The sequence below is a fragment of the Halyomorpha halys genome, unplaced genomic scaffold (assembly GCF_000696795.3).
Source record: "Halyomorpha halys isolate HHAL.00 unplaced genomic scaffold, Hhal_1.1 Scaffold208.1, whole genome shotgun sequence".
NCBI lineage: Eukaryota > Metazoa > Arthropoda > Insecta > Hemiptera > Pentatomidae > Halyomorpha > Halyomorpha halys.
In genome coordinates this window covers 1,344,719-1,368,825 of record NW_027109100.1, presented here as the reverse complement: position 1 = coordinate 1,368,825, position 24,107 = coordinate 1,344,719, and the positions used below count along the sequence as shown (strand labels likewise).

Below are 24,107 nucleotides of genomic sequence, written 5' to 3'. Positions count from 1 at the left end.
TTATTTTTATATTTAGGTTGTTTTTTTTTGTTTTTTTTTACGGATTTTGACATTATATACAATTTTAAGACGAATTCATATCTGGTACTTTTTTGAACCGACCCGTCCTGAAGTCGTAAATCGAAAAAAAAAATCAATTCTTTTACGGGTTTTGGCGATTTGAGGGGTAGATTTATCATTTGTTAATATGGAATAAAGATGATTTGATAAGAAATAAAATTTGCCTAGGTCTGGTGTGCGTCTGTGTGTATGTGTGTGTGTATAGATATTTTTTTTTTTTATTCTTGGATAAATGATTATTATCATTCTAGTATTAATTTATTTTGAGTAATTTTTTTTCTTCAATATTATTATATTACATTTTTGTTGCTGTTTTATTGTTTTCTTTTTCGAATTGGGTACACTTATCCATTGTGAAAAATTTCAGAATAACAGTACAGTAGACTCTTCCTTATTCGGACTATCGGAAAATTGTTGTAAAGATGATTGATGCTTGTCGGCAAATAATTTTATTTCGTAACTTAATCATAAATGAAGTGATTACAATTTTTGCATAATGCGTGAAATGGAGTGGTTTAGTGGGTAATAATTATGTAACACCAGCAAATATTAAATGCAATGCATTCAAGCAAATAAAAGAATGAAAAGAAAAATAAATGACCCGATTTCACATTTCTTAATGAATGAAAAAGGCTATGGTGTGGTATTTTTCTTACATATTAATAATTTGTCGTTAGTGAAGATTGGTTTAACCTGGGCGTATAAATTGAATCCTCTATATTATTTGTGGATCAGCACGGGCCTTTCACATTGCTTCTGGCAACAGGTTTATTTCAGGCAATTCTGGGTCATCCTATCTCTCCAATCTTAAAAAATATGTATATATATATTATTTTTAAAGGATTATTGTATAATTTAATTCCTTAAATTTAAACCAAGTAGGTGTAAATGGATTTGCAAATTAATTGTATGGATTTTTTTTCTTATATTTATGAAATGTAAAACTTCCATATCTTGATCAATTCACATTAATCCGAATATGAGAGATTTTACTGTACTACAATTTTTTTGTTTACAAGATGGTTTTAAACAATATGCATGCGCATGATGGAGGGATCAGCAATGGTTGCTGACACAGCTTTTTCATTTTTCAAAAAAAAATTATTAAAAAATAAGGCTTTCACAAGCTTTGTTACACTTTGCCATGCCGGAGTGATGTTTTAGTATGAGTTCTGAAATGTAAAAATATGTAAATAATAAATTTTATGATTTGTGAAAGTGTTGTCTGAACTGTACTAATAACGGACCTATTTGTCTCATTGTTCAATAAACTTAAAGCTTTATGTCTGTACTATGTGAGTGAGGGTTTTGTAAAACTTGGTAGTTAACTCAGATTTCCCTGTCAAAATTCTTTTATATTTATAGTTTATAATTTATGAGCCAGTTTATTATATTAAAAAATGGTTTTTGTCTTTTTATAATTTTTAATCATTATATTGATTTGGATTCTTTCTCAGTCATTTAGTCTTATAGGAATTGTCATCGACCTTATATTTATATTCTGCACTTATTATTTTTTTTATATTATTTATTTTTTTAAATTCATTTTGTCTAGCTGTTATAGTCATATATATTTTTCTCGTTTTTCATAATTAAAGTAATTAGTTGTTCATTGTTTTTCTTTTTTTACCCATTACACTAGCAAGTGATAAATATAAAAGTGATTATGAATAATTTCAACTGAAATTTTAAGTAAAATAATACGTGCATTTTGTCTATTTGGAGTCAGAGTTTAGATGAAAAATTATAACTACGTTACATTAAAAGTAAATTACTAACTTATTTATTCAGCAACGTTTAATTGTATAAGTTGCAAGTGAACTTTCTTCCTCAATGTTTTATTAATGTATGTATAAAATAGTGCTCTGATACTGTGTTAAGTAATTTCTGCTTTATTCCATTCCGTCATTCTGTATAAAATCACCCGCCTGAACCTCTCAAATTTTCATTACTATATTTGTTGTTTATTAATAATATTAGCTAAATACATTATTAATATGTTTTGTTTTTTAATTGAGTAGTTTCAAATAGATTTTTCTAAATTGCGGAAATAGCTGTATAGCTGTAGCTTCGTCATATTTTGGATCACAAAGTTGTCAGTGGATTTACAACCGATTGTGCTAGAGCTTTATAGCTCATTTAATTTACTTTGATTTAATATCGTAACATGCCTATTAAAAAGAGAAGACGTTATTTTGAAAGTCTTTAAAACTTCATCTTACATCTTATTTTTTTAATAATAACTATTCTTGGTTATAGTCTAATTTCAAGATGGAGGAAAATGGTATTCAATTTAATAACCTAGGGTTATTGAGGTACTATGATTTATCATATAAAAAAGAAAGAGTAATCTAATTTTCAGCCTAATTTAAATTTTACTTGTTTTTGGAATTATGTGACTCCATCATGTCATATGATGAATTTCAGCTAACGCTTACTTAACATGTAGATTTTATTTACTGGTAAATAATTATGGGATCATTTCTCCATCTGGAAATTTGGGATCAATCTGACGAATACAAGCCGAAATAATATCTGTATAAAATAATGATAATATGGTGTTTTTGAGCTTCTCACAAATCTTCGAAATATTTGTTTTGCTTTGCATTTTTCATTTTATTTATCAAATGAGATTACTGGTAATGAGTTATAGAATCGGCAATTTTTGAAATCTTTCTGATAGTTTTAGTCAACAATTCTGAAAAATATTATATTTATCAAGAAGTATTGTTTATTATTATGTGGAGATATTATGAAAGAAAATAAGAATTATGAATGATTATTTTAATATAAATCTCAAGAACTTTATTTAAAATTATTATTGTCTTTATTGTAATTCGAGTACCGCTCATCACAATACGTTTCAATTTATTGTAGACAATATGTGTGCGTGTATGTGTGTGTATTCAAATGTTGCAGTAGTTTTCGATGGATGCCCAACAAGAGATGCAGCATAAAAAGGCGCCAAGAACTATGAGCATCTTCGCAGTGAATGATGTCCTCATTTTCTGAAATAATCTTTGATGAAAAGCCATGACTCAGATTTCACAAGAGAATTTCCTGTAGAACTACCAAAATAAAATACATTTATCAAATGAAAAAAAAAATAAAGAAAATTATTGATTTGGGAACTGCAGGTTAAGAACGATACTATCGGCTCATCTCTACAGCTGTCACTCTTGCTTCTTACTAACGGTGTTAGTTGCTGTAACACCGACTTGTTAATACCATTCACCGAGAATTCATATCAATTTGAGATTGTCAAATCAATTTCATGATCAATTTGAAATTTGTGTTAGAAGGAAAGCGATCTATGAAATTTAGATTACTTTCCTTACCATCCTATCAGTGGTTGTGGCAAGTCATCCGCCTTCTTTGGATATGAGAGGCTAAATGAACATGTCTATGGTCCAAACAAATCCGTATCTTGAAAAGGTTGCTGCCATACACCTGATAAAATAGCAGCAGAAAGGGAGTAAATAATAGTTACTTTGTACGGTAGCAATGCCTACACCCAAAATTTTGTTGCGGAATAATTTATTTGTGAGGCCATGAAAACGAGGTTCAATAATGCAAGGTTACCTCCAAAACAATACGTGATTGGATTCCATTCCTTCAGATACCTACCTAGCTGATAAATAGTCCGAATATGTAGTTTAATTAGAAACACATAAATGATCTTTCACCAATTTCTCTTCAAGAGACTTATACTATCCTTTTACAGGTACAAAATTGGTCGGTAGTTGTACTGAAGCTCTTCCTTGAGGGTGGATAGTGGATATCCACCTTACATGAACCTCAGTCCCCGAGATGATGGTGGGCAGAGACACGGTTCCACAACACATCTTGTGCTCATTTCGTGTGGCTTTAAGAGGGGTTGTAGTAATGCGTGTTGCTGGAGAAAGGCAGGGTGACCTCATTCTTGTGCGATTAAGTGCTATATGTCGTATTTGGGGAAATTTTCACTCCCTGGACAGCGACCATATGCCTGATATCGAATTGCTAGAGGAAGTATTGAGAACTAATTCCGCAGAAGACATCGAAGATCCTGCTGCAGATATATCCAGTGAAGAAACAAATGATATTCAGTCAGATCCTGCCAAGAGAGAAAATGTACTTGAATTGTGTAACTAAGCGTCAGATTTTCAATATTGGTATAGTTAACTTATTTTTTTTTACTAATTTTATACAGTGATTATAATTTTGAATGAAGTTTTTAAAATTTATATTAAAAGATATACAAAGAAAGAAATAAGCCTCCAGGGTGGAAATTACCACAGAACAACAAAATATTCAGAGTTTCAAAAAAAAAAAATTACTTTATATAAACTGTATTTCAGAAAATATTGGGTCCACACAGACAGCTTTGGGCTCAAAGTGTAGCAAATATAGACTACTTTCTAGTTGTGTAAAAAGTAGTCCCTATCGTTAAAGCAGCCTTTTATGGGTTAAATGAGATATTAGCAGAATATGTTGGGAAAGGTTTACCTAAATGTCCTAAATAACCTTTATAAAAAAAGGTATTTTAAAAAATATTAAATTTTTTTACGTGCACATTAATTATGAAATAGATTGGAGGAAGATAGTCCAGGTGGCGGTTTATAGATTTTTCAAGATAGTTTTCTTTTACTATTTTGATACCTTAATTGACCACTACCCGGCCTATCTTCCTCCAATAAATGTTTATTATTCAGATTAATACAGTAGTTATTACCAACCCTATAAAAAGTTTCGAGGTTCACTGTAGGAAGAATTATAACATGATTTCGGTGCCAAATTTAATAACAATTGGCTTAGTTGTCTCGGTGAAATCCGGGAATTGATAACGAGCTCACCATATGTGAGAACTTCAAGCTTACTTTACTTATAAAATAAAATTTTTCATTAACATCTTGGTATTTTTTTTTTCGGTTTACTCTACAGAACTTGTAGATCCCTGGCCGGTCAGATCAGTCTTCTTCACGCCTGTCTTATCTTGTACTACTTTCCAGTTTGCTGCATGCAGCTTTTTCACATCTTTGTTGATTCTGTGTGTCCATCTGGATTTATGCCTCCCACGTGGTCTCTTGCATACTATACTGGCATTCATTGTTGTAGAGAGACGTCCTGATGAATTGCTTGGAGCCATATGTTCGTCCCATCTTAACCTCCTTGCCTTCATATCATGAGATATTGAGTCTCTGCAAGTAGTTGACTGTTAGTTCTTCTCAATGTATTAAGGCTCTGGTCCCAGATCGCTTTCGTAATTATACGGAGCACTTTCCGTTCAAATCCCTCGATTTTGCTGCCTAGGGTATGTATCTCTTAGAGTTCAGCTGGCTTTATCATGTAATTGCAGACCCTTAGCTTCAGATGTTTAGAGATTTCAGTATTTTAGATAGAGAAGAAGGCTCTGTTCTCGCTTCTCATACGCTGGCCTATCCCAGTCCATTCATCATTTGTTGATGCTATAGTGGAGCCTAGGAATTTGAAAATGTCTACTTTCATAGACGATTCGCCATCCATGCAGACCTTATCGTTACGTTTCATATTTCGGCTTACGATCATATACTTTGTTTTATCAACATTTACTTGCACGCCGAGTTCTTTTGCTTCTCTTTCCATGTCATCTTGGTTACTTCCTTGGACCACAATGTCATCGGAAGAGTTAATCTTTCTTCCGACGTGCTCCCCACAATTTTCGAGTGGTGTTCTAATCACTTTTTCTAGGGCTAAGTTGAACAACATAGGTAAGAATTGCCTTTGCCTCAGACCTGTTCCGACTTGATAGGCTTCAGTTACTTCTCCTTGTATTAGGAATGTGGATTTAAAATCATTCATACATGTTTTTAACAGTTTTACCAACTTCCTGGGAATCCCTATCTCAGTCAGGACAATCCAAAAACAGTTTCTATCTGCGGAATCATCGGCTACTTTGAAATCGACAAATAAGGCGTTCACATCTGATCTACTTCCCATCGTTTTTCAAATATCTTTTTTCGGACGAAGATCTAATCTAACATAATCTGTCTAATAATTGGTCTTTCCTTTGCTGAACCCTTCTTTCTTATTATTATAATTTCGTAATACCGAGGTATCCGTAGGTAAACATGATTTTTGTCATTATCTTTTAGGTATTGAAGTGATTGCCATACCTCGGTAATTCCCGCTCTCAAACTCTTTATAGTACAAGAGCCGAAAATGAAAAGAAAGGCAGTTATTTCACCCCTATTTTCGAATTCATTAATGTAAACTGCTTATAGTTAGGAGTCGCAATTGATGAATCTGCCAATCCAGCTGAGGGGAGTTTAAAAATGGCGGCCGTTCTAAACCGTAACAAAAAACCCCAAAAATGGAGTTATTTCATACCTTTTGGTTCTTGACTCATATGAAACTAGGGTTGGTACAGACATAAAAGAATTCTGTTTACCAAGCTAGTGCTGTGCCTTTTGTTGTGCAGACGCATTCCAAAATTCAACTTTAAAAACTCAAAAATGCAGTTATTTCATGCCTCTTGGTTTTTGACTAGGGTTAGTACCGACACAAAAGAAGCCTGTCTGCCAAGCTTGTTTTGTGCTGCGCGTTGTGCAGATGCGTTCTAAAATTCAACTTTGAAAACACAAAGTTCAAATTTTTTTCGGTTATTTATTTTTAATTTTTTTCGGTTATTTATTAAATGTTTTACCCATCTAAAATTTCATTACTTGAGTTGGTACTGACACAAAAGAAACCTGTCTTCCAAGCTTGTGCAGACGAAATACAAAATTCAACTTTTAAAATTTGTATTATATCTGGCAAGATATTTCTAGCCTATTTCATCATTTTTTTTAAAAATATTTTTACACGTTATTAGATAAATATACATATGAAATTAGAATTATGTGAAACAGACAAACCGAAAAATAATATATCAATAATAATAGTAATAATGAAGGCCTAACGAACCCGAAGCCGACTGATACCATCAAACGCTCTGTTATGTAATCTTCTAATTTCTCCCGTCAGTTCATCCTTTTTCTGTCCGAATATTTTGCGCAATTCTTTATTTTCGAAAACCATAAGACGCTGTTTATCCCTTAATACAAGAGGCCACGTCTTGGATCCATAAAGAACAGTGGGAAGGATAATAGTTTTGTGAATTCTAATTTTTAAGTTTAAGCGCGAGCTAAGCAGTTTCGAAATTAAAAAATAACAAGCATTTCCCGCCTTCAACCTAGCTTTTATTTCCTCATCAATTTCGTTTTTCCTAGTTACCGTAGAACCTAAATACTTAAACCTATCAACCTGTTCAAAGGTATTTCCTCCTATATCTATATCACCGAAATTCCCCCGTTTCTACTGCTAAATATATATTTTCTTTTATCCGTATTTATTTCAAGACCTAGTTCCTTACTGGAGTTTATTAACGTGATTGTATTTAGTTCTGTAGTTTCTTTGTCCTCACCCAATCATACCAAATCATCAGCATACGCAAGCACCAGTATTTTACCACCCAAAGTTAAACCCTTTTCGGTATCCACCACACTTTTAATGACGTGTTCTAGTGCTAGATTAAATAAGTTGGGTGATAAAGAATCTCCCTGTTTTAAACCCGACCGGACCTGCAATTTCTCAGAATAATGATTAAACGTTTCGGTCATGCAAATCCCTACGATTTACTAACTTCTTTGGTATCTCCTGTTCAATCAGAATATTAGTTTCTGGCGGTCAATAGAATCGTAAACCTTTTGGAAATCTATACAGAGCTGATGAACTACTCCGTTGTTTTCCAATTTTTTCTGCAAGGTTTGCCGTAATGAATAAATTGATCAATAGTTGAACGATTTCGTCTAAAACCACATTGGTAGTCTCCGATAATTTCTTCAGCGTATTCCGTGATTTGAATAGTTAAGATTAGCGTAAATATTTTATTACACACAAGAAGGAGTGAGATTCCTCGATAGTTATTACAATCCGTCGTCGAGCCCTCTTTGTGAAGAGGGATAAGTAGAGACTCCTTCCATTCCTCAGGCATCTCCTCAATTTCCCAGATCTTTTTAACCAAAAGGTGTATTTTAGAAACTACAATTTTACCACATGCCTTGATTATTTCACTAGGAATATTGTCAGTTCCCGCTACTTTATAAGGTTTTAATTTTGCGAAATGGCCATCGACTTCCTCCTCACTCGATTCTTCTATCCACGGTTCAGTACTCTATTCAGTCAGAGGAGATTGACAATTATTTCCCGTATTCAGAATACTTTCAAAGTGTTTCTTAAACGTATCCAATATATATATACCGGATTAGCTAAATATAAATATAAAATATAAAAATAATATATTATTATTTTTATTTCTTATTTCCGTCACAGCAGAGCGGTATTTCCGGGATCGGTTAATACCATTGTACATTTCTTTGACGTTATTTTCTATCTCTATTATTTTATTTTTAACATATTCTCTTTTTTTGTTTCTGAGGAATTAAGACGTCTCATTTTTTGAGGCCCGGAATTAGGTTGTTTTCGCTAGGATTATTGAGAGTTATTAACTTAGCGCCTTTTCTTTGTTCACTAATTCTAAGACACTCTTCATCGAACCCGGGTTTATTCTTATTAATTTCCCTTTTTTCGAGACACAAATTACCGACCTCTTTAATATTATCTCTGATTCTTACCCATAACTTCTCAATGTCTTCGTGATCTTCATCTAAAGGTTCTAAGACTTCAAATCTATTTTTTATTTCGAGCGCGAATTGATTTTGAATTAAAGGGATTTTTAATTTCTCCAGATCGAAATTTTCAGGACGGGACCCGTTTTCATTTCTCGTTTTTATATTACGTTTTTGTCGAATTTTGGCGATTACTAGTTGGTGATGTGAAGCACATTCTGCCTCTCGATAGGACCTCAGGTTAATTATACTATTTTGTCATCTACGTTGTGTTAAGACATGATGATTTATTTGATTACGCGTTTGCGAATTCGGTGATGTCCAAGGATATTTGTGAATACCTTACGTTTGAATGTAGTACTTAACTGCTCTTCATCCTTTCCAACATCCATACGTTCTTTCCCTTTATTATTAGCTAAAATATCTACAGAAAAACATTTCCCATAATAATAGATTTGGTTTTAAATGTCCTCTTCTCATATTAAAACTACTCAACATTGGAGGGACGAATTGGTATATTTTTATTTTTTCTAAAGGAACCCGCTTGAAAGGAGGGATTGAGGATGCTTCCATACCATTCATAAATGGCTGACATGAAATTTCTACATTACCTTAAGCCTAATAAAATAAAAAAAATTAGGTTTCATTTCATTTATATTTGTACATCTCTTTCTTCTACATATGCAACATCCAATAGTTCCTGAGATATAGCCGTAATAAGCGAAACATTTTCACGGAAAAACGAGAAATCGACATTTTGTGAATTTATTTTGCTATTATCATGAAAACTAGTACTCCTATAAAAAAAACTTATTAAACTTTCTTTTTAGGAAGCTAAATAAGCTTTAAGGCCTAAAAGACATCTGTATATCAGTACATTTTTTCGTAAGAGTAGTAGTTTTTATGTTATTAGCGAAATCTATTCACAAATTTCGGTAATATCATGAAAAGTACCACTCTAACGAAAAACTAATTATAATGTTTTTTGTAGTGTATTTAACTAGCATCAATTGGATTCCTATCAACGATTTATTTATATGACAGAGTGTTTAAAATGTATATGTTGGTAAATATTGATATTTGAATTTTTTTTTACAAAACCGTTCTTTTGTTACTTTATTAAATCGTTCATTAAAATTTAATTACTATCTACTTCTTATTCTTATAATTTTTCTATCAATAATGATGTTTGTTAAAAGTGTAAAAGAGTAAAATCAACAATACTCGAATTATCCAATGAAACGGCCCAATAATTAGATAAAACTTGAATTTTTTCTTCAAATTTCAGATTGATAAAAATGTAATAAATAAAAAGGAAGATATAACTAACCGTAAATAATTCGATTTCGGGGTATGAAACCAAGAGGTATGAAATAACTGCATTTTTGAGTTTTTAAAGTTGAATTTTGGAACGCGTCTGCACAACGCGTGGCACAGAACAAGCTTGGCAGACAGGTTTCTATTATGTCGGTACTAACCCTAGTTTCAATTGAGTCAAAAACCGAGAGGTATGAAATAATTGCTTTTTTTTTAGTTCATAAAGTTGAATTTTGGAACGCGCGGCACAACACTAGCTTGGCAGACAGTTTTCTTTTTTGTGAAAACTAACCCTAGTACCATATGATTCAAAAACCAAGAGGTCTGTAATAACTGCATTTTTGAGTTCATAAAGTTAAATTTTGGAACGCGCGGCACAGCACTAGCTTGGCAGGCAAGTTTTTTCTTTGTAAGTACTAACCCTAGTTTCATATGAGTCAGAAACGAAGATAACTGCATTTTTGAGTTTTTAAAGTTAAATTTTGGAATCTGTCTGTACGACGTGCTGCACAGCACAAGCTTGGCAGACAGGTTTCTTTTGTGTCAGTATCATCCCTAGTTTCATATGAGTCAAGAACCAAAAGGTAACTATGGGATGTAGAAAATAACTGCATTTTTTTTTTAGTTTTTGTTACTTTTTGGAACGGCCGCCATTTTTAAACTCCCTGAACTGGAATGGCAGACTCATTAATTTCGACTCCTAACTATAACTAGTTTACATTAATGAATTCGAAAATTGGGGTGAGATAACTAACTGCCTTTTTTTTTTCTACGGGCTCTTGTACTATTAGGATAGGACAGACTAAGCTTGCTTGTATTCTTGGACTCTTGCATCATTCTCTCCTCCCATGTTTTTTTGGATTATTCCAAGAGTTATCCTCAATGGCTTATGGCTCAATCTTTCTTTGAGGAATTCTCTTTGTTCTTTTCTGATTATTTTATTTGTCTCTGTTCTGGTGGTTGTGTTCCAGCGCTGTTTGATCAGTCTGGTTTTTGGTTTACGTCTTATAAACTACGAAACAATTCCTTGGCTGGGTTACATCATACCTTGTGGGTACAAGTAGATTATTAATGAATAAACATGGTTTACCTTCAAGATATTCGCTGAAGACTGATTGCAGGATAGTGACAATGGGTTCTGTGAGGGAATTGGAAATTACATGTTTGGAGATTCATAGCCAGGCAGATTTGTGGGTAGTTCTCAGACCAAATGTTAATTAAATCATGGAAATTGCTCCAATAATATGTTGCCCATAAAATTGTTAAAAAGTGATAGCATTTTTTGTGAATGACAGTCTAGGTCAGATACAGCAGTGAGAAATTGTATTGAGGTGGATTTGTTACGCTGTGGAAGCATACAAAAAGAGAGGTGCTCCCAACTCTACTATTTAGGTCTGAGATGTGAACCATAAGTCTTATTTAAGACAGCATCATAAAAAGAATAGTAATTGTTTGTTGGATCTCTGATGGTGCCGGAATGATTTTTTGCTTAATGATTTAATATTAAGATGATTACCATCTTCTTATTTAGGATATTATTTTGCTAATCAGTGATTGGGAGCAGAGCTCTAGCAATATAACCCGCATTATATTCTTTTTTTAATTTTTGAATTCGTAATTTTAAACAACTAAATGGTTTGAATCGAAAAAAGCCCATTCAGCCAGTAGATGAGATTAGCATTACGAGATTAATGGTGAAAAAGTCTTGAAATTTTCACAATCATTTTCCTTTTGGTCTAAATGTATTAAGTCGAAAAATGCGTATTGGGCAAATCCATTCAGCCATTCGTGACATGTTAGGAGAAAAGGAAAAAAAATATTCAATATTTTCAAGCTTGTTTTCCTTTTGGTCTACATCTATTAATTCGAAAAATTGTTCGAAGCATAACAAATCCCTTCAGTCGCTTACGAAGTATTAGTGGGAAACCAAGAGGAAAGCCAAAACATTTTTACTCGCTTAATTATACCCTAAACATTCGGAAAATCTTTTCAACTGAAAAATCCATTTAATTGTTACCGAAATATTCACAGAAAATGTTTACACTAGTTTTTATTACCCTATACCTAAATCGTTCGTATCGGAAAAATCAATTCGGCCGTTCATGAGTTATCTATGGAAAAGCTTTCGCTTATCCTTAAATAAGGTGGACAAATTTTGCACTCGTTCTTATTTCAAAAAATCTATTGGTTAAAAACTATAAAGTCGGAAAAGTAATGGGAAAGACACAAAATTTTCCACACCAGTTTTTTTTTCGGTCTACATCTACAAAGTGAAAACATATTTCGAACCGAAAATCTGAATCAAAAAATCTATTTAGCAGTTCACAAGGTATTAAAAAAACAAGGGTAGTAAAAAATGCTCGATATTTTTTCCCGTTTATAAAAGTTCTTTTTAAAATACTTCATTATTTTAATCCATCCTATTTGAATCGACGCTTACCTAACCTTATGGAACACCTTTACTTATTTTTTTCATTCTTTATTATTAATTTCTTTGTAATATTCATTATCCTGCGTTTCCCTGATCATCTTTCAGTGATATAGGACTTGTCAGTAGTCGTAGTAGGAAATTGCTTTGCGTATCAATACCCATGCAGTCTGAATTGCAATCCTCATTGCCACATTTTATCGAATGTCTGTGCCAAATCCAAGAAAACTAACCGCACGAACTGAATGAAATAAAGCAACTAGAAACTTCCGTTTCTCAAAATAGGTTAGTACATGACATTACTGTTAAGTATAAAAATCAAGCACAAGATCATATTATCAAGTTGCATGCCAAACTAAAGGGATTGCGGTCCCCCAGAACCCAAATTGTTAATTCTCGCTAAATAATCTGTTTATTTTATGAACAGCTCAACTAAAAAAAATATATATATACGCACAGAACTGAAATTACATATTTAAGGTGTATATATATTGCAGACATGTATATCTGTCGGTTGAATGATTCCTGGCAGCTCTATTTAGGCTCATATCTTTGTAAATTTACTCTACTTTAAATAATGTTCTATTCGGTTTTTAAACTGTTTGTTGTCGATACTTTCAAAGATTATGCTCTGAATAAAAAATTAATTTTTTTTTACGTTTTGAAAATGCTGACATTTTTTATTCCCCCTAAATGTGGATAGCATCCTCATCAATTTTGACTAGTAACTGTATATAATTTTTATTAAGTAGTCTAAAATAGGGGATGAAATAAATTCCTAAACTCATAAAATGGTTCTCGTGGGAGCAATTTCTGCCTCCTGATGCAGTCCTTAAATTGTTCCTGTGCAATTCTGTAGGGCCCTCTTACATACTCGTTACCACTAGCCTCCATACTACTTAACTGGTCACACGGAACCGTGACGGTATGACTAAAACATTTTGTTTATTATGACAATTAAAAAAATTCTACATTATTCTTTGCAAATGAAGGATATTAAAACCCATACGACCCGAAGAACGACAAAACTTAAACGTTTTCAGTAAAAAACTCTATTCGTACAGTTGTCAATCGTATTTTTTAACATCTTCTGGTTTTTACACTGCACTACCTCATAGTCAAATATGAACCCAAAATTGGTCTAATTTCTCTGCATTGAAGGATGATTCCACCAAAATAGCTCGCAAAACTAAATAATTTAGGATTCATCAGCAATGATGAATGCTTTAACTATCACAAAAATGTTCCTGTAAGCCGAGGTATTAGATATTTCTTTATACCTAAAAATATTTAGTCATCCAACCCAAAAAAAAACCTGGTGGGGTAATGTCATGGTTTGCTATTGCATGAGTACCACTTGTGGGGTTAGCGAAATGCGATATTTTTGCAATAATATTAATTTCGATGACACGTTTTTGTAAAAAATATTCGACGATGACTGGTAGCTCCGTTGAGAGTTCTCATAGCCCCTAAAGAGTTCTAACAATCACTACCTTTTTTTAATCCCCTACCCAGCTGTTTCCAGCATACGCGGTTTTTTGGCAAAAGTGGGTTGTTATCCGTAGGGATTAATACATGTGCTTCTATTGCCAATAAATAACTCTTTATTTTGGTAGTTTTCTTATTATATATTATAATAACATTTTAATTAAATGTGGGTAACTTAATTTAGGGTTGTCTGGTATATATTTTCAGAAGTAAAAAAGTTGGAGAAGAATGGAAAAGACAGACTAACCAGACCTCTACAATGACTGTAGAGAGCATTCTGTCAGAACAATTAAACTGAGGCGTTTAAAGTGTACAGAGCATATTGCCAGAATGGTGGATGAAAAAATTCTGCTAACACAGCAAATTCATGTTATAAGGAGGAAAGAGAGACTGGAAGGGAAAGCTGAGGTGGTGAGATAGTGTGGCGGTAGATCCTGACTATATACTGTTAGTCAGAAACTCGGTGGCAAGAGCACAAGACCGTGATGATTTGAAGGAGGAACAAGATCTGTAACCGGATTAGTGAGCCTTGAGGAGGGGGAAGGATTTCTATTGATTATATAAATGAACCATTTTAAATAAAAAAAGAAAATGAATGGATATATGGTCTCATTTTGTCTTCAGGTTTCGTGCCTCATTACTTATACTTGAATTGTTGTAGTATGAGGAAATAAGGGTTAAGCTGTACGTCTATATACATACAGTAAAGAGGTACAGCCTATTTTCAACCCAATTAAACTTAAATGAACCGATCATTTATTTTTTGTTAGGAATCAAATTTAAAAACTGTATGAGTTAAAACAACCTAATGCAGTTTATATTATAGAGTAAACATTCGGTAGTAACCGAATAATTTAATTTTAAAATTTGAAGTCAACAATAAAACATTAACCTAAAGAATGCTTCCTCCACTTTCTTGGCGTTAGTTGAAGATCCACCTTAAAAAACGCATAAAAAAGAATACATACAAAACCAGCATTTAGTTATAACTACTAACTTTTACACGCTTTTAACTAAAAAATTATAGATTAAAAAAAAATACAGTAAAATTTATATCCAGTTTTATTTTCGTGAGAAAAAAAAAAAAATATATATATAGTCTGGATCTACTTGTCTCGAGTTGGTGATCCTTAGAACGTAACGCTAAGTTTCATGCTTGGTGAAAAAAAAAAAAAAACTTGACCACCATCATCCTGTAACAACGAGTTTATTTTTTGTATTTATTCACGCAGCCGTTTTACTTTAAAAAAAAAGGGGGGTTCAAGTGATCGTACCTTATTTAAAACCTATACGGTACCGTTTTGCCTGCTCCGACGAGGATGCCTTAGGTTAGTATATCTTCAACTTATAGTTATTATTTGTACCTTAACCAATCCTTGTTAATCTAGTTAATGAATGTCCATTAAGGGATAGTAGAAAACATGGAGAGGGGTAACCATTTGTAGTGGTGTTTTATGAAAATTTTAGTGATTGTTTGGAATGGTGTAGTCAGCCCACATCCATTTTTCATCAACGAATTCGTACACGTATGTTTCTCGGCATTTGGCCTCAATGAGCACATAAGTGTGCTTGTTGGACTTATTAAATATTAAAAGCTGATAGAGATTACAACTTATGACTCCATATTGCATTTCTAAGAAAAATTTGACCATGTCCTGTTTCTATAAATCAGCAAAACTTTGATTGCAGTGTTATCATAATTTGCTTATAAGATATGTTATAATTTTCCGATTGACACGAAAACTCATCGTAAAAGGTTATATCTTGTTAGCTGAAAAAAGCTCAAGAACTTACAACGCAATTTGGGACTTAGCTTTTTTCTTCTTAATTGGCACTGCATACAATTACTATCTATGCTTCTAAGGTGCCCCTAGAGTCCATGGTAACACTTATTCCTCGCCATTATCTGACGATGGATTCCAGGATTAATGTCGTTTCTAAAGTTCACCTGTGTTACTAGATAGATAAATTCTACTTTCTCGAAGATATGCTGACCAAAACATGTCCATCACCATAAAGCATACCAATAGGATTAGCATGTATGTATTTCATTTACAACTAGTCCTATTCTTGCATTTTCCCTTTGTAGGTCGAGAAAAGCGTCCCTTATCACTCCAAATGTCTTCCCAATCACATCGATATCGTCAAATAGGCTAGGATCATAATTGATGTGTTGAATACTGTACTAGTTACCTGGATTTTGGATACCCGCACTGTACACTAGGCTGAAGTTACAAAGAAAGTCATGCTATATCCCTTGTCTGAGTCTGAACTTCCTTGCACTCATTCACAACACTTCACCCTCCCTCATTGTCATGAGCACCAGGCGTACAAGTTTCAGTGGAATCCCTACTTATAGCATTCTGTTGTTAAGTTGTTTTCTTGAACCATTGTCGTAGGCAGCCTTGAAATCTACAGTGGCGGCAAAAAGTATTTGCACACCCATGTTTTAAAAAACTATCGGTCATAAAAGTAAAAAGTATATTTAAAACTAAAACAATTCTATATGTGTACAATAATTAACTTTTTAAATTAATGAAGAAAAAATAAATAATGAAATCCTCTGGCTAAAAGTATTTACACACTTTGTGTACCATCACTAATATCCTTTGTTTACTATTTATTAATTCTTACACCAATATTATCTACCTTATCTAGTGTTTTCCTTTTCCTACAATATTAAAGCATTAAAATTAAATTCTTTAGTCACTGGTTAACTATGTGCCGAAAACAATTGAATTGAATTTGGGAACTCGTGAAAAAATTGTTTTGTTGCGGAGTCAACAAGAATCATATCGTGAGATTGCAGATTTTTTAAGTATTAATTTTTGCATGGTCAGGTACGTCATGAAGAGGTATGAGGAACGTGGGACAACTGAAAACAGTTAGCAAAAAGGTCGACCGAAAAAGTTGAATTCCAGGATGAGGAGGAAGATAAAAATGAAGCTATGAAGCATTCCTTAGCAAGTTCTGGAAACCTGGCTAATATGGTCCATACAACTACTGGTATTGAGATTAGTGACAGGACTATCAGATACTACCTCGATTCTGAAGACCTGCATAGTAGAGTTTGCTTTTAAATATAATTTTTATTAATGTGAAGTTCAGTGGATCATTATTTCCCTTATGACTGACTGATAGTTTTACAAAAACTGGGTGTGCAAATACTTTTTGGCACCACTGTTTGTACAAAGAGGTGCAAAGGGCTTTCTAAAAGAATATTATGTCTAATGTATGAATATGTCGTTTTCGAAACATACCGTACGTTCAAACTGAAAGAGGATTGTTTCTAATAAATATCGCTCATTCTGACTAAAAGAAGATCGTTCAATATATATCGCCCACTCAGAACGAAAGAGAGCTAACTTGAAAACTGCTATTTATAAAAAACGGATATTTAAGTTTTATAGGTTTTTAAAAATAATGTTATTGTGTCTATTTTGAGAGTTTTTTTTACAAGATTTTTATTTTATTTTGTTCCTTAGTAACTCTAATTTTATATCATCAGACCTCCTTGAGTAGAATAGGAAGAAATGTTTTCGAAATATAGGGTCTAGAAAAATAACTTTGCGCATGCATATATGACAGTAGTAATAAGAGTGAAATCGGACGATCCATTATCGAAATTTAGGTGTGTAAAGAAAAATACATAATATTGAGGCATGCGTAACATAATAGTAATGCGTAAAAAAGTAATAGATGGTAAAATTTATTCTAGACAATGTTCACGTTAATTTCTAACATTGAGTCAAACTTAAAGAACTATTATAAAGGTGCGCCAAGAAAAATACATTTCTACATGCGTAAGCGAAAGTAATGGACTTTGTCAGAAATTGGTACCAGAACCATTTTATACCAATCTCCAGCGCTGGACTAATTAGGGCGAGTGGCATTTTAGGGTTTGTGGTTTGTGAAGGAAAATACGTTTGTTCATGGGTTAGGGAAAGTAGATAAAATTTGTTAAAATTGATACCAGATTAATCCATATTACCCTAATTCTCAACTTTTCTTCTCCCATTTTGGGCCTAATTAGACGAGTAATTTTCGAAAAATAGGTGTGTCAAGGAAAATAAATTTATACTGGAGACAAAATTGAGTTTTAAGGTACTTTGATAGGTCTTTACCGCTAGAGAATAGCCCAAATGCATGATGAAAAACATGATTACCACCTACAGTGACCGACAAGTGCTTATGATTTTCTTTCCTTGTGGTGCAGATTGCTTGAAAAAATGTTGGCACACAGTTCACAGCAGCAGTAGTTCTTTAATTCTTTCCGGTTGGGATATGGCCTATGTCCCAAATGGATAAACACTGCGATGGCCGCTTAGTCCGACTTAAAATAAATCGTATTCTACTTTGTATCATTATTGAACAGTTAAAGTTCAATAAGTAACCTTATTGGACGTTAATTTGTGCTATGAACGGCACCTTTAGTACGAATATTTCTCTCACAATTAGATACCAACTGAAAACCTGAATAAATAGAATTTGGGGAGGGAAGGGAGTTTTGAGCACATAAATGTAAAAATCATTGACAAGAAATTAAATGAGAACTTTAAGCATTGAGAAATTAGCCAAACTTCTAATGGCTTTGTTCAAGGAATAGGTTTTCTAAAAGGGAACCGAATCCAGTCTATTCTCTGTATCCACTCCACTCTGCAGTCACATGCCAATGGGCTCCATTACTTGTTATTTTGGATGAGGCTAACTTTTGCTCAATTTTGTCTTGCACCATAAAGGTTCTATAGCTGTTGTCTCAAATTACATGAGGTACATCAAAACCCACTTTGACAGGAATTGCACTGTTGATTTCAGTGGTTATCCTGAGGAGGTCTTTGATAAAAATACTCAAAAGTGCTTAGTGTTAATTGAGATATCATTGAAATGGTGCTGTCCAAATGTAACTCAGCCATTGTACAATTATATTTACTAACTAACTGCTCTAACCACCATTTTTAATTTTTTATTATCACTAATGTTTATTGTTCTGTAACTCAGGTGAATTATGTTAATCTATAATAAATTACATAGTTTTTCATTATTCCACTCAATTCTCGTCATATATATAATGACGGCACTCTTTGAAACCTAGAATCCTGTTGGAACGTGACTTAGGTGACTCCACAGAAGCAAGTACTTGAAGTAGGGGCCAAGAAAACTCGTACAAAAGTAAACCCTGATAATGTGATTTGCTCCTGTTCTATGAAATTCTAAATCCAACAATTCTATTGGACTGTAGTATAACCTTTTATGTGATATAAAAACAATTTTTAAAACTTTGTAAATGCGGTGGCTAAAGTGACTATGGAGTCAAATTAACTTCATCTTGAGTATCATGCAAGTAAATATACAACTGCAAATCTTTATGAATTTTGAATGAAATATTTCTGTAGATTGATAAAATTTTCTCCTGCTCCCTGGCCATTATTTTTGTAATTTTTCTTTTTTTCTCCATTTATCGGCATTTTTTGTTTTCCCAGTTTGTTTTGATATCCTGTTTTCCATTTCACTGGCAATGAAAAATCATATGTCCGCTAATGGTTATATCCCATGGTATTTCCTTTAAATTAACTACCTTGCTTCCTCTAGACCAAGCCACAAAAATAATCCTTGCCTTTCTTTATGTTTTCTCATATTTGGTTGTATAGTTGGATTAGGAATAAATAGCTCTTATAGAAAAAACAATACAATAATGTGAGATACCTTTTAGTATTGTTACTTTTTTCACATCAATAGGGCATATACAACAAGTATTATATATTTAGCTATTCTTTCAGCTAATTGTTGTTTTAGACTTTATTTGAATTAAAATGATACTATTTGTTAGGTGGAAAAAATAATTCCTTAACAAGTAAAGTAATATTTTAGCCTGTGGGATTAATTGAATAAGTGTTTATCCAATGTCTGTATGTGAATGTTTGTTTCAAATAATTTTAATTGTCACCTTGTTTGAAATAATTAATTTATTACCTGATATTTTACTTTTAGTTGTTGGGTAGTTCCAGTTTTATTAATTAACATTTATTAAAATATAGTTATCTGGCTCATTAATTTTATTCTGAGGCTACTGAGTTAGTTGTTTGCTGTATTTTTTATAAATCATTATTATAATAGATTATGTAATTTATTGTGATGGATTATGTTTTCATTCATGCATATATGTGTGTGTGTGTTTATACATATAAATATATATATATATACACACACACAAGTGCATTACTAAATTACCGTTATAAGTGTGCTTCAGACTCACACTTTTCTTAATGTAATTGTACATTAAAATTGAGGGGAAATAATAGAGTGGGGTAACACACCTGGTGTTGTGTCCACAGAGAGGTGGGTGGTGTCTCGGCCGCTGGTGCAGAGCCTCAAGTCAGGGAGCGGGCGAGGGTCAGTCTCTAGGAACATAGCATGCCCAACTTGCCACAAGACTTACTCCTCACAGCACACCCTGAGACGCCACATGAGGCTTGAGTGCGGCAAGGAGCCACAATTCCACTGCCCTTACTGTCCTCGTAAGACAAAGCAGCGCTACAATCTCATGCTTCACATTGCCAGAGCCCATAAGCCTGAGCATCACCTACAGTCACCTTGGACCTAGTGAACCTTATAATCCTAAAACACTGCTCTTCGCCTTCAATTTACTAAATATTTTGACCAAAGAAAGTTTTTTTATTGGCCAAATTAAAATCTTTATCATATTGATCTAAAATGTGGCATTTTACTGTTACAAATTTTATTTAACTGTTTTATTATAAGAAGAAGGATAAGGTTTTTTGTTTGCTGAAGCCAAACAAGATAGAAATTTCATAATTTATTATTATTTATTTATAAATATTTGTGGATCTTATAAAGAAAACGTTCAAAAAATTGTATTATTCAAATCTGTTTTTACATATTTTTGGTTAATAATGTATTCCAAGTATCAACTTAATTTTTTTCATAAATGTCTGGTTTGTCATGTCTATTGATTTTATTCCAGTTTAGTACTTGCTTTTTAGTTGAACTTAGTATTCCCTATTAATATGCATTCCATTCCATTTTTTTTTTTTTTGGAATAGGTTTTTTTATTTTTATTTCATTACCTCATTGATATAATAAAGTCACCGTAATATTTTCATTTCAATAGGTATCAATGCAATAACTTTGTGTGTATATGTATATATACTGAAGTAATAGAGAGCTGAAATCCTTTCTTTGCATTGTTTTAACTTATCTTGTTCAGGTGCAAAGATACAATCTAATTTATATTGTGTATGCCTGAATGAGTGGTTTTGTTAAAAATTTAGAAGCAGTTTTTGCATATTGAAAATCAGTTGTTCTAGTTGAACTTACGTTTGTAATAAGAAACCAACCAAAATTTTTGTAAAATTATGTTTCATATACTATATCAATAATTTTCATTTCAAAACATTAACCTGAGACAGTATTCCTCTATATCTTAGGCTTAGTTATAGATTTTTGGGTTTTTGTTGTGAAATTAAAAAAATTTCAATATAATAAACCCCCTTTCCTTCTTCCTCTCTCCTCCCTCCAAAAAAGTTGGTTGGTTTCTTTTTGCATTTGTGGTTTTAATTAAGCATGTAATTTGTTATTGTGATACCTACCTCACTCCTTTGTTTCTGACTTATTCATTTGTTGTAACTATAGAAGTCAACATTTACTATCCAGTGATGAACTAACTTATTTTTGGTATAAATTTTATACTGATAAATGGGGAGTAAAGATATTTCTTGTAACTGAATCTTTTGAGAAATACCTTTAAAAAAGTTAACTTCAGATTACACTTAACTTGAAAAATTGTCCTAGGACATTATGATTTGTAGTCATAATTTTTATGTTTTAATATATGTGTTTAGGGTCGACTATGTGTAATGTTTTACATGGAATAGATAAGGCTTATCCTAACCAGCAAATCTGGATGACAAACCTACTTTTAGAAAAAAAAAATTGAAATATGTCCCTCAGATGAAGGGAGCCCACTATAAAGGTTCTAACTCCATAAATTGACAAAACCCTATTTCATCATAAAAAACTTCTTACTAATGTACTCTGACAGAAGGAAACATGATGGCCATGCGGGTTGGGGCATAGGACCCAGGTGCCCAGTTCGGAACGTTGTGGGTTCAATTCCCACCTGGAGCAGTTAATATTTATTTTTTGGCAGTCCTGAGAAATGAATCTTGATCTGAGAAATGAATCTTGATGTTCCCACCTTGTTAGTATGCGGCAACAACTCTGGTAGTAGCCAGGGGTTGACAAAAAGGACCAGGCGGCCTACCTGCCAGACTGATTCCCCCTACAACATACCAATACTCTGAAAGGTGCTAGTAATACCGATAGCAATGATTATCTCCTTAATCCTTAATGAAGGCTATCTTGGACCAAAACTAAAAGTATGTTAATTGAGTGAATCCGTTTTTAGAGGGAGTTCTTCAAAAATTCCAGAATGAACACTATAATTTTATGTTCTTATTGCATATTACCTGTTGGAACCACATTTACTTTTGTCTTCCATTGTATGTATTTCATATGAAATATTTTTCTGTAGAGATGTAATATTCTATCAAATCAAAAAGTTGACTAGTGTGAAAAATTTAAATTTCAAAATCTTATAAAATATTGTCAGTGCTAACCATATCAGATAAAAGTTAAAAACTCTCAGTGATTAAATTACATATCAGATGGTGAATTTTCTCTAACAGTAATTTTTTTTTTTTTTCATATAATTGTCGAGAAGTTGTATTAGTACCAATATATCCACATATATGTTTTTAATAGGATTTTGATTTTAAAAATATATTGATAAATCAAAAAAATTATTTTTATTTATGAACGAACATTAGGCACAGACTAAGTTTCTCATAAATAAAAAGGTTTTTCTCCCATGGGTGTTCCATCTAACAAATGTTGCTGATGAACCAGCTGATCAAGCTGGCTACGCTTTTGAATGCGTATCCAATCATAAAAATTTTTGAAATTTGAAATTTTGAGTTGTGCCTCTTTTAATCTGATTATGTATCATTAGGTACCCTATTATTAAAAATGTTTTTACTTTTGTACTCAGTGTCCATTCAAGGCGTTTCTAGGTAATATTTTAGAACTGAAGAGCGAGCATTGTGCTTTTAATTTAGATTTTAACTTAACTGAGTAGTTAAATATCAAACGAGTTTTCACTGTCTTTTTATTTTATTTTAATTATTTATGGATAAAGATTTTAACATAGACTTTAAATTTTTATCTAATAAGTTTATTGTTGGTTTAGAGCAGTGTTCAAATTATGGTTGCTTTATAATATGATTCTGTTGAAATAATTTTCATTTTATATAATTTTATAGTTTTTTTCAGGTTGTTTTTATTTATTATTTTTATGAATATGAATGTGTTTTTTGTTAAATTCAAAGATTTCAAAAGTATATCTCAGTTTCAGTTTAGTATTCTTTTTTTTTTTTTATTTAAAAGTTCAGATTCCAAAAATTCATTCATTTTTATCAATATGAAAAGTGTTCGAACCGTCCTGAAGTGCCTTTTTTCTACTTTTGAAATACTGTCTGTTGAATTTCAAAATATCTTTGTTACCTCTTAGGTTGATCAGGTTTATTATTACTGTTAATTTTATTTGATTATTTTCATTATTTAAATGTTAAATTATAGTGTGAGTTGTTCACATTTTAGTAAAAAAAAAAAAAATGTATGTACCATGGACATCAGTACTTTGTTGTAAGTTATTTTGTTAGTCACAGTGCCACACAACTGCTTTAACATTTAATTGTTAATAATAAATTCTTAAAAAGTTCCTAAAAATACAGTCATCATATTAACAGTTTTTTATTACCAAGATAATTGTATACGCAATAAACTGATTTATTGTTTTATAGTATAGGATATCAATTTAATTGCTCAATTATACAAAGCAAAGTTAGAGTTGTAAATATTTTACGCTATTTAAAATGTTTAATCTCACTGTAGGTTATTCATGTGTGTATTAGGTATTGAAATTATATTTTATGAACAACTTTGAACAACGACTGGATTTATTTAGCATTATATTAAGCTTTTTGAAATTAAATGACATTGAAAAGCTATTTGGCCTGATGTCATAATTCTTGCCGTTGTTATAAGTTATGAATGTAGCTGTACTGTTAGTTGTTAGTTTTATTTGTTGTTTAACACCTACCAAATTATAT

At 32.3% G+C, this 24,107-nt stretch overlaps 1 protein-coding gene across 10 annotated transcripts in view; it reads left to right on the top strand.

Annotated features, from left to right (window-relative positions):
• LOC106679542 (zinc finger protein 524) overlaps positions 1-24,107 on the top strand; it is a 40,752-nt gene that overhangs the window by 5,495 nt on the left and 11,150 nt on the right. Inside the window, exons 1-3 of one of the 10 annotated variants that reach the window (XR_010843404.1) lie at positions 9,904-10,142; positions 10,222-10,413; positions 20,253-20,435. The exons of 1 other annotated variant lie outside the window; for it this stretch is intronic. Coding sequence is in view for 3 of the 9 variants with exons in the window: in XM_067047313.1 (XP_066903414.1) it covers positions 4,139-4,214; positions 20,253-20,435 (259 nt within the window). In the remaining 6 variants the exon portion in view is untranslated. Of the gene's footprint in view, positions 1-2,761; positions 4,215-9,903; positions 10,414-20,252; positions 20,436-24,107 lie in introns of those variants that run through there. 8 more of the 10 variants (XR_010843403.1, XR_010843405.1, XM_067047313.1 and 5 more) reach the window with 8 other exon arrangements.